The 12,394-nt window shown below is 37.7% G+C and overlaps 1 protein-coding gene across 1 annotated transcript in view; it reads right to left on the bottom strand.

Moving 5' to 3' along the window:
* Positions 1–1,701: 1,701 nt before the first annotated feature.
* Positions 1,702–12,394, bottom strand: part of abhd17c (abhydrolase domain containing 17C, depalmitoylase) — a 94,592-nt gene continuing 83,899 nt past the window's right edge. Inside the window, 1 exon segment of the mRNA NM_200157.1 lies at positions 1,702–3,554. Within this exon segment, the coding sequence (NP_956451.1) occupies positions 3,335–3,554 (220 nt within the window). The 3' untranslated portion in view covers positions 1,702–3,334.

The raw sequence follows: 12,394 nt of genomic DNA, 5'->3' as shown, positions 1-12,394 counted from the left end.
AGTAGCCTTCAGAAGATGGGCGCACTGTGATTATAAAGCCATGGACATGGTCAGCAACAATACTCAGGTAGGTTTTAATGTTGACACGTTGCTCAATTGGTACTAATGAGCCCAAAGTGTGCCAAGTGTTGTAAACTTCTAAGACCCCCCCCCCCCCCCCCCCCCCAAAAACCAGGAAGAATCTTTTGGTTGTCTTCAAAGCAGAATCCTTTTTAATAAGAAGAACTCAGCGTGGCTGTAGCGTCATCGAAAGCAAACTCTAAACTGCACAGCAAACATTATACATTTATACATGTAGGTGGGGACAGTCAAACAAAGCATGCAAATGAAGTCTGGTTGTCTGCAGGGGTGCCATGCCTGCTCCAGGTCTGATCTCATCAGTATATAAGTACTACAGTATGCAAATGATGTTCTGGAAACAGAGAAGACAATAAATACAGACATGCTCTGAAACCGATAATTGCATCACTGTGGCTTAGCCTGTAGTCAGCAAGGCAAAGGTTAAAGGTCCCTCCTAGCTGGCATCTCAGTGAAATGATATAATTAAAAACCAAAGAATATAACTTTTCAGTTATTCGTAGATTATTGTTCATTTGGAATTAGATGATAGAAATTTATATTTCCACACAAGAAAATATCCCCCACACCATTACACCACCATCACCAGCCTGAACCATTGATACAAGGCAGGATAGATCCATGCTTTCATGTTGTTGATGCCAAATTCTGATCATACCATCCGCATGTGGCAACAGAAATTGAGACTCATCAGACCAGGCAACATTTTTCCAATCTTCTATTGTCCTATTTTGGTGAGACTGTGAATCGCAGCCTCAGTTTCCTGTTCTTAGCTGACAGGAGTGGCACCTGGTGTGGTCTTCTGTTGCTGTAGCCCATCTGCCTCAAGGTTGGACGTGTTGTGCGTTTAGAGATGCTCTTCTGCATACCTCAGCACATCAGTCTGGCCATTCTCCTCTGAGCTCTGGCATCAACAAGGAATTTGCACCCACAGAACTGCCGCTCACTGGATATTTCCTCTTTTTCTGACCATTCTCTGTAAACCCGAGATGGTTGTGTGTGAAAATCACAGTAGATCAGCAGTATAAAGCATTCGTGTGGTGTTTTGAGCTGAAAGTTAACATACAGTACTCTAGGGACATCAGGGACTTATTTTACATTATGTAAAAAAGACATAATAGGTCCCCTTTAATAATCAGACCCCACAAAACCTTTCTGCAAAACTTAGACTGTAACAACAGGTTTTCAGAAATGATTTGCAAACTTTCTGCCTTTATATTCACCCTCTTTTACTTGTTTGTAATGACAATCTACATATTTAATTATTTCATAAAGCAACAGTAAATTTTATAATATATATATTCTTGTTTTTATACACGTATTGGAGTCGAAACATAGTTAAACATATTATTTTAAGTTAGCGCACAAAATTGCTGTGCTATTTATTATTTGCAGCTATGCATGTGGATATTTAAAGGATAACAGGATCACATATTTTAATAAAGCGTTAAAATTGGGAGTCCTGATGGGAATCCTGCGCCGTTTAAAGACAATTAGAATTGAACAGCTCTATGTGACCTTCTGAAAACATGCAGGTAAACATTTCAACTGAAAAAAAACACCACCACCACCCCTGCGTTATTAAAAATTTGCACACGCTGAGCCTCATGAAAACAAAACTTGTTTGGGTTTCCATGCATCCTTTATTCCTTTATAAGCAGTACAATATCCACTGTGTTGCGACAAAGCAACAACCAACAGAAAGAACAATAATCTGTCTCTCGGCACATTTAAGGCTTTAAAGATATCTAAAATAAAAAAACTACACGCATGTGTCTGTACCAACTATCGTTTTCTCTGCATTATATTTGCATACTGTGATTCCAGTGTCAATAATAAAAAAACAAAACAAAAATCAAAGCTAAATACCATTTACTTCATATTTTACATACCTATATATTTATAGAGAAAGAGCGAGAGAGGGGGGTGAGGGGGTGTACAGTACGGTTATCTTACAAACCAGCATTAAAAGAGGTGTAAATATTAATAATCACTGAAAAAACATTGTAAAAACGTCAGTATCAAAAGCAATGATGGGCTCAGATGTTATCGGTGTCTGCCATTCCTTACAAAAACAAAAACAAATCTCCACTGGAGATCAACAGCAAACATGAACCGTCATCGCGTAACCTTACAGCAAAACAATCAAGTCAACCAACAACAACTGCTATGCGTTAAAAACATACAATCAAAACAACGCACCATTTTGGTAGCAATCGACATCCTTCATCCAATCGTTCCAAGTCCTTCATTCGCCGAATGAGGAAAACATCGACGTTTAATCAATGACTTTAACGTTTTCCTGGGTAATGTGATTCTGGAAAAGGGGGAGAAACTTCAAAACATACCATATTTAAATCAGTTTTTCACAGTGATTTTCCCCAATCGAGTAGCAGCGTGCAGGAGCCCAGAGAAAATCGTCGAAATCCCATTTCCAGAAATAATAGTAACACAAATAAAATTCACTGACAGGAATGTCGGAGCGAAACGTCAGAGAACATAAGGCTTTTTTAGTAACACCGATGCAAAAAACCAACAAAGAGAGCTCGAAATTTCACATTATTTTTTTTGTTTCTCTTTATACAACGCACAAATGTAGTGTTTACGCCGAAACAATGCCCTGATTGCTGTGTTGCGACAAAGCACCATGTTGTTTCAACACAATACGCCAACGCTTTCCCACCGTATTCGAAAAGCACGGACAATTATTCACAGGTCAACTTACTTTCCACAGGTCTTCCAGTTTTAATTAGCCCAAGCTACACTTAAACTCACGCACTCTCACACACATACACACAAACTGGCCACATATATATATCAAAAAAAAAAAATAATAATAATGTCAGTCACTGATTCATCATGATCTAATCTACTGGAAACATAAGAAAACGGAATGCATAATTCCCTACAAATCAAACAAACAAACAAACAAAATAACAACCTGAAAATGTTGCACGATAAAAGTGCAATCGGTTACTTAAACCCTTTGAGGAGCATTTATAAAGAAAGGAAATGTTAAACGCAACGTACTGGATGCGGTGCAAAAATGTCAAACGTTCGTCAAGTATAAAAGAATAGAAAGTGGTTGGAAATCATTTGAAATGTGTCGTCTTCCCCCTCGGTAGGAATGAAAAAAAGGCCCTGCTCCTACATATCAAGAGAGAGCTTCTTTTTTAACTCCTTCAGCAAGTGCAAGTACTGATGGCGTCCTCGGCTCTGGGTAAAGGGACACGTGTGTTTGTGTGTGTGTGTGTTTTCAGGAGGTAGCCAGCTCAAACGTGATGAACTGTTTGAGTCTCTCGAGGTATTGGGCGTAGAGCTCGATGTCGTTGTGCCCAGCGCCTTCTACCCACAGGGGCTCCACGGCACGTGGGCATCGCTCGTAAATGGCCAAACCGTGCGAGAAGTCGATCACTTCATCTTCTGTGCCGTGGATGACCAGGACCGGAGACGCCACCTTGGATACTTTGTCGATGCTGAAACACATTGAATCACACACAAGAGTTGCATTAGAATACAGTTGAAGTCAAAATTATTAGTGATTTTATTTCTCGTTTTCTAAAAGATTTACCAAATGATGTTTAACGAGCAAGGAATCAATCACAGTAATTCCCATAATATTTTATTTTATATTTGTAGAAAGTCTTTTTCATTATTTTCTTTTTCATTTCAGCTAGAATAAAAGCAGTTTGATTTTTTTTTAACCATTTTAAGTTCAATATTATTAGCCTTCCCTTATTAGTAGGGATGTAACAATTCACCTGACTCACGATTCGATACGATTCACAATGCTAATCCCACAATACGATTTACTCATGATTGACCCTATCAGTTCCCGAGTGGGAGATCACATAGGAAAGCTAGGTTGCTGCCGGAAATGGGGTTAGTAAGGGTGCCCAACCTGCGGTCTGTGTGGGTCCTAATGCCCTGGAAAAGTAACAGCGACTCTTTACTGCTCAGTGAGCACCGTCTTTCGGATGAAACGTTAAACCGAGGCCCTGACCTCTCTTTGGTCGTTAAAAATCCCAGGATGTCCTTCGAAAAAGAGTAGGGGTTTCACCGCGGCATACTGGCCAAATTAGCCCACTGGCCTCTGTCCATCATGGCATCCTAACCCTCCCCATATCATAATTGGCTTCATCACTCTGTCTCCTCTCCACCAATCAGCTGGTGTGTGGTGTGCGGTCTGGCACAAAATGGCTGCAGTAGCGTCATCCAGGTGGTGGATGAGCAGATTCTCCCCCCTTGTGTAAAGCGCTTTGAGTGCCCAGAAAAGCACTATATAAATGTAAGGAATTCTTCTTTTTAGCTGTGCCTTTACGGAATGAGCACTGTGCTGCGTCCGACAGATTGCACTATCATGTTTTTCTCTTCTTCTTCATTCTTTTATATCACATTTTACCTGTTTTTATGTTTTGTTTTGACGCATTTTTATTAATATTATTATTATTTTTTTACTTGTTTCTTTTATTCTTGTTTATGTAAAGCACTTTGAATTGCCACTGTGTATGAAATGTGCTATATAAATAAACTTGCCTTGCCTTGCCTTCTTATTATTATAGATAATGGAGGTCATGGTCTTTAGCCTCCTTGTTAGATGCAACCGACTCCCATGCAAAAAATTGCCTGTTCGATCCCAGCTCTGGCCGAGTTGGGTATAGCAGGACCGGTGGTTTACATGTAGGGGCTCGTACAGGATGAGAGTGAGGTTTAGGGGGGGTGAGTGTAAGAGAAGCCAGCTAGTGAAGTACTATGCAGGTAAACCTCACACCTCTGATCTTAAAAGGTGCTCTAGTGACAGATACTAGAGGCCATGGTCTTTAGCCTCCTTGTTATGGTCGACCGCCATGAAAAAAATAAATTAATAAATCACCAGTTCCATCCCTGCTCAGACCAGGTAGGGTACAGTAGGGCTGGAGGGTTACATCTTGTGTAACACTTCAGCCTCTGGCAACTAACAGCCTCCCCCAGGTCCTAATGTCTGTCAGGCAATACAACTGATTTATATTAAACTATTAAAAAAAACACTTAGTTTTGCTAGATATTTTGCTCAAATATTCAAAATAACTGGCATGCTGACTGACACCAATAATACAGAGCCTAATTCACTATCTGCTCTATTAATCTTTTTTTCTTCATAATATTTCTCTCAAGCAGGCTCCTGCTGGGTGCTAATGAACTGTGAAAAAGGTAGAGTCATTTCCGACACCCATTTTTGTTGATTTCATAATAAAATCTACCTATTTAAGTAACTATATCATGAAATGTTTTGTTCATACCGTCTACCTCTACATTAAGAGTAATGTTAAATAAATCAATGCATCTGGCTGTTATTGAGGTGTCAAGCTTGGAATTTTTAGTTTTTTCATTGCAACTCAACATCTACAGTAATCCACTTTAAAGCTTTTTCTTATTCAAGCAGCGTCAAAGCCTTGTGGAATCCAGTCATAAAAATGGAATTTGCCGTACAGTACAATGCACTGTGCTGAACGTCATTAAGTTTGGATTGAAGAATCAAAAGCAGTGTTGTACGTCTAATGTTGTCAAAAAGATTAATGTCTGTGAATATTAAAAAGCAAAAGACTATGAAATTTGCAAGATGTGTTTGCATGTTGTGCGGGTTTGTTTACAATATTTAAATAGTTGTGGCCTTTTTAACATCTCAGTATACGAAGACAAGAAAACACAGACTTTATATCTACATTTACATTTAGCCGACGCTTTTATCCAAAGCGACTTACAAATGAGGACAAAGAAGCAATTTACACAACTATAAGAGCAACAATGAATAAGTGCTGTAGGCAAGTTTCTGGTGTGTAAAGTCTAAGAGTTGTATAATAGTAAGGAAAGTGGAGACTAAATAGTTTCTAAATAGTTTTTAGTCGTTTTTTGAAACGATGCATTTAGGGAGTTCATTCCACCAACTGGGCAGATTGAGCGCGAGCGTTCGGGAAAGCGTTTTCTTTCCCCTTTGGGATGGAACCCCCGAGGCGACATTCATTCACAGAACGCAAGTTTCTGGAGGGCCTATAAATCTGCAGAAGTGAGAGCAGATAAGAAAGGGGCGCTGCCAGAAATCGCTTTGTAAGCAAACATCAGAGCTTTAAATTTGATCCGAGCAACAAATGGCAGCCAGTGCAAACGGATGAGCAGCGGAGTGAAATGTGCTCTTTTAGGTCGATTAAAGACCACTCGTGCTGCTGCATTCTGGAGCAGCTGAAGAGACTTGATAGAGTTAGCTGGAAGCCCGGCTAGGGCTTGAGATAATTGAAGAATTTGATAGATTCCAGAGATGACAATACTTGTTGATAAAATAGTCATTTCAGGAATTGACAGACTTCATCCCATTACTGTAGTAAAACAAAACACTTTTCCAATAAATAAATAATATTAAATAAATAATAAAATTATTATTAATACATATTAAACGTTTAATGATTTTAACTACTTGGACAAAGACAGACAAGACTCAAGTTTAAGCACCGATTCTCAATATTAACTAGTGAGTTATTACCTGCCAATTATTAAGATATTGGCTGTTTATTAGTACTTATATATATTCTGCATGATCTTATTCTATAGTCCTAAACCTACCCAATACCTCAACTCAACCCTTAACTTAAGTATTTCAAGGCAGCACATTAGGAGTTTGAGGCAAAAGTCATAGTTAATAATAGTTTATTGATAGCATTGATACATTTAGAGAAAAATATTTTTTAAAAAAATTAATATAACAATCTCTCTTGATTTTTAAATCATTAGCTAACATGCTAAAAAACACTTAAAAAATCTATAGCCCCTTTCACACAGTGATACCGGTAAATATATGAAAAATTTCCGGAACGACTTTACCGGTAAATTTAAAAGAGCACTGTTCACACAGGCGAAGATGTTACGGAATTTTTCCGGAAAAGAGCATTCACATCCATTTCAAAATACCGGTAAATTCTGACATCATTAACCAGAAATGACCTCTAAACGGCTGGGCCTGTATTTGTAAACATTTGACTACATCACAAACTCTGTGGATGGATCAGTATTGTGAACAACTTCGATGAAAACATATAGAGAAAAAATAATAAAATATATTATCTAGAAAAAAATAAATAAATCAATAGTGGTTTACATTGAGATATCTTACTCAGCATACTGCCAACGGTCCTCTAATTGCAGTAAACCCACAATGTATGCTGATCACTGGTAAATATGGACAGCCACCTCAGCACAGGACTGCTAACTAACTGGCGATCCTGACAGGATGCTCCAGAGGACAATCAAACAGGCATGCTAATTAATTTATCATTCAGCACGCTTAATTGTTGCTTATTTTCCTCATTGGTGCACAGGCAATCTCATTTAGGTAAGCGAGGAGATTAACACATGACACAGGCTGATGGAGTAATTACAGCGGCTATGAAGAATAACGCCTTATCCAAACACCAAACCAAATATGCACGCAGCGTTCATTTCAACCCAACACATTCTAATGGATGACGGACAAATTGTAAATACTGGACTTGTAATCATGCAGGGTGTGTGTTTGGCTAAACTGATAGCAGTAACGCTCATTAACAAGACAGTTTTGAGGTCTTAAGTTTATAACAGTTGGATATGCAAAAACTCTCTTCAGTTAAACAAAGAGAAAACTGAAGTCATTGCATTTGGGAACAGAGATGAGGTACTTAGGATAAATGTGTCCCTTGGCTTTAAGGGTCAAACAACAAAAATAAGGTCAAGAATCTTGATGTGATTCAGGAGTCAGATAAGAGTTTCAGTAATCATGTTAAAGCTGTAACTAAATCAGCATACGATCATCTCAAAACTTTAGATCAGGGGTGGCCAACCCTGTTCCTGGACAGCCACCTTACTGCAGATTTTAGTTGCTACTGATATCAAACACACCTGAACCAATTAATTAGGACCTGAACACCACGTGATAATGACAGGTAGGGCTGTGTATTGGCAAGGGCCTCACGATATGATACATATCACAATACATGGGTCACGATACAATATATCACGATATATTGCGATACAATAAATATTGTGATATATTGCAATTAAAGGTGTCACGATTTCGATTTTAAATCAAAATCGATCGAAATTTATGCTCAATTTCGATTATCGAATAAAAAAATAGAATCGTCGATGCTGCCACGCCCCCATGTCACGTCAGCTTGGCTTGCCAAGCGGAAAAAAACAGGCTTGTTGAAGTGCTTGTTAAACTGCAGACGCAGGAGACCAGTCGAGCAAATCACACGTCGTCAGGTCTTTACACTGGCTCCCAGTTACATTCAGAATAGATTTTAAAGTATTATTACTTGTCTATATAAATCACTAAACGGCGTAGGACCTCAAAAACATCATAGATGTGCTGATTGAATACAAACCCAACAGATTACTCAGATCATTAGGATCAAGTAAATTAGAAATTCCAAGAGTTCAGTAAATCCACCTTCAGCTACTATTGAATTACCATATAAATCACTCACGCTCGATGCTTCATCCGTGTCTGGTGTGAACGCAGCATTAGAATTAAGCAAACTTAAATATTTGGGCACAATAAATTAAACGTTTCCAGCTTCAGGGTCAATTGTACATTAGTATTCAATTAAAATGATATAGTGTTATTATATAGTTATTATTTTAGAGATAATTCAACTTCTGCTTCTGATTACTGTTTGACTGCACAGAAATTCATAAATAATTGTTTATTTGCATATTTTATCTGTTGTAGTTTACTATGCTTGTCAGTTTTTATGCAGATACTCTCCCCTACACAATTAGCCCAATGAATCTAAAATTATAAGCTGTTCAAGTATTAAAATTATATCGCAATATATAAATCTCAGTAAATTAAAATATTGCAAAGTTAGTTTTTTCCAATATCGTTCAGCCCTATTATATACAATAGTCAACATTTGAAGTGGATCAAAATGTTTTTCAAAATCATCCTAAGAAAAGAATAGCTTTAGGCGAACTTTGCTGAAAGGCTTTGATCAACTTCAAATGTTGACTACTGTATGTGGGGTCAAAGAGATTTTCAACAATCTTGCAGTAAATCAGCAGTTCTCAATTCTCTTCCGGTTTCATTTTTGAAACATTTCAGTAGATTTGCAATTTACTTCTGCATTGGCTTTCTAGGCAAACAAAATCACTAGTTGTCTAGTATTTGCTTTCAAAGGATGCGCTATACACATGAAGGGGTTAATTGTAAGATTTAAAGAGGTCCTGGACCACAAAACCAGTCAATTAATGTTCTTTTTTTGTATTTCAAAAAGATTTATACATTAATTTTAGATAAAACAAATTAAAAAGCTGAGAAAATTACCTTTACGTTAGTCTAAATTAAATGCTTGGCAGTGCATATTTCCAATCAAAATAGGTTACCAATCAAAATTAGAAACCAAATCAAAATTTCCAATCAAAACAATTGATAGTTACAGTAGGAAATATATGATTTCCGCTACATTAATTGTTCCATGACAGAGTGCCACACCAAAATTCATTCCCGGCTCATCTTCATTACAGCTTCTTATTCTAAGCCTTCAGTTGTTGCTGTTTTTTATAGCAGGTTATAATCACACCAAAACATATTAAAATGCAAGTGAATTATAACAGAGCGAACGTTTCTGTAATCAAAGTAGTGCTGTGCGTTATTTGTTTAACCCTTTAAGGTTGCATGCTGACTGACTGACTGACTGACTGACTGACTGACAGGGCTGTGCGACACACGAGTAAGACAACGTAACTTTCAGTTATGATGAACACATTTTCCATAATTTTGCTTTATTTATAGATTAAGGTCTGTGGTTCTGCATACAATGACTTTATCTTGCTGGAGTTTACAGCCTTTTCACTTGACTTCAAGATGCATTTGTAGGTCTATTGGAGACATTTATAAATATTCCTGTCAAATCTAATAATTGTTGGAGACATACAAGTTACATAAAAGCACTAAATCACACTTCAGCCTCATTTATTTGAGCGATCAAGGCGTGCAAGAAGTTTTGTGCACAAAGAGAGGAAAAAGCAGTCAAGCAGAGATTCGCATGCTGGTATTATATGTTGAGTTAGGCCAAGTCTACCAATTTGACATCGTACGATGTCTAATGTGAAACATCGTGATGGATCACATTCTGGAAGCATCATCGTAGGAGGCGGTAAATTGATTATTTATGAATAATTATGTTCATAACAAATAAATAATTTGTAGCCTACCGTTTTAACTACCTGACCAGCATGGTCTTTGTTTTACCCATAACCACACGACGAATAAATAAAGATAAGTTACACACAAATTACCACCAGCCAATCACTTTTTCCACAGGACTCTGGCATGAATAGGCAGAGTGATCTGTGGCGTTACAATGGCGTCGACAAAATTGGTTGGTAAAAAATGTGCACAACCAACAGCAACCACCTAACAGTATCTGAGGTTTCGCTAAAATTACTAAGGACAAGCGTGAAAGCGAAAGATTGAAGCAGTGTACTGTCGCTGTGACATGTTACCTGATAAATTCAAAAGACCGAAGTTTTAGAGACAAGATCCATAAACTTTTACATTTAACAAATATAGTGAGACACGATCCAGTGGTACAACCTTAATAAACTGTCCGACGCGCACTGCTCTCAAAGCTCCCGCTGACTGCTTGGAGCTCAGACATGTGCACATGCTAGAGCGCATGACAGAATATAGTGTGAACGGAGGGCTTTTCAGAAATGCTAGCTGAAACGCCAGTGTGGATGTGGATTGCTTTCGTCCTAAAATGTCATTTTAAAACTAAGATGTATTAAATGGGGCCTAATTGTGTATTTTCTGAGAGCGGGTTGCTGCTGCGACAGGGACGGGGTGGAGGATCGTGATGCTGCCTCAGCATTGTGATTTCTATCGCCCATCTGCGATGGTTGATGGCATCGTCTATCGACCCAACTTTAATTACATGAATGCGATCTAACTTATAATACTGCAATCACGACATTTGTCATTGATATAACACTATAGGTCGTTGGAAGATCTGTGTAAAAGGCCCGCCACTAAACCTGACTTTTTATCCTAATGATATTTGTCATGAAAGAAATATATCTCTTGACTTATACAAAGTATTTCTGGATATTACCAAAAGTATACCCATTCAACTAGGGTTGTAACGGTATGAATTTTTTACGGCATGATAATCGTCTAAAACAATACCACGGTTTGACGGTTTCGCGGTATACGGTATTAAATAGTAATTCTCATAGCAAAGACCCTGAAAAGAATAAGAACACGTTTTCTGACTGAACAAAGGTTTTATTTCAACAAACTTTTGAAAGAACCATTTTAATAGAACTATAGAAGTCTTTTATAAAAATAAACTGAAAAATCTCCCATTTTAATAAATTAAATTAGAAGGAATAAAGAAGCAGGGTCTTTTAAGATTAGACAAAAATAAACTTAAACTGTCCTTCCTTATAAGCAGGATAAATGGGAGACCAAAAGTGCAATACCAAGTTTATGGCTGTAAACATGTATTTAAAGCGTTTTTTTTTTCAGTCTAGGTTGTGATGAAGAAATGTAAGCATGTTGAGATTTTCAGGACTTAATCTTGACCGCTGAGGTGAGAGAATGTGTCCACTTGTACAATGAACAAATAAAAAAATAATAAATAATGTGTCAAAGTCCAAATAAACATGGTGCAAATCCTCAGTAAAAAAATAGATATAAATATTTACTATACTATAAATAGTTACATAACGAAACTAGATTCAATATGGAACATCCTTAGGTTTTATGTGCCAGCATGGATATGGTTGTCTGTGGATATGGATTTGGATTTGGTTGTCTGCAGACAAATGCAGACAAACAGCTGCACCTTCATTTGTGTCTTTTGAAAACAGCAAGAGCAGCAGTTCGTCTTTGCTGTGTTACTGTTTTGTCATGTTTCTGTGCTGCTGTGCATGCAAAAGTACTTAGTATGAGGATTATTTCATGCAAAACTTTTTTTTTTTTTGCGTTTTATTTAGCCGCGCATAAATGTATGCCTATCTCTCATTCCGTGTTGTTCAAAAAGCTCAGTGTTGGTCCACAAACAAAAGTGAAACCTATGCTTATTGGTTGTGATATAGCGAGTTTGAACCAATCTGGGCATGGAGGAGGGACAATGCATCAATGTATCATGTCTGGTTTGTCCGGAGACACAGTGACGAGCGTTTTTTTGTCAAATCAGCGTTGTCAAATTTTGATGACGTAACCGCACTGATTCCGGAGCCTCTGAAAGTTATACATCACTGGAAAGCTGAGATTCTCTTCTTTATGCCAATCTTTGAATTGTAT

The sequence above is a fragment of the Danio rerio genome, chromosome 7 (assembly GCF_049306965.1).
Source record: "Danio rerio strain Tuebingen ecotype United States chromosome 7, GRCz12tu, whole genome shotgun sequence".
Taxonomy (NCBI): Eukaryota; Metazoa; Chordata; class Actinopteri; order Cypriniformes; family Danionidae; genus Danio; species Danio rerio.
The sequence above is the reverse complement of the archived record's forward strand: the minus strand, read 5'-3'. Positions and strand labels throughout refer to the sequence as shown.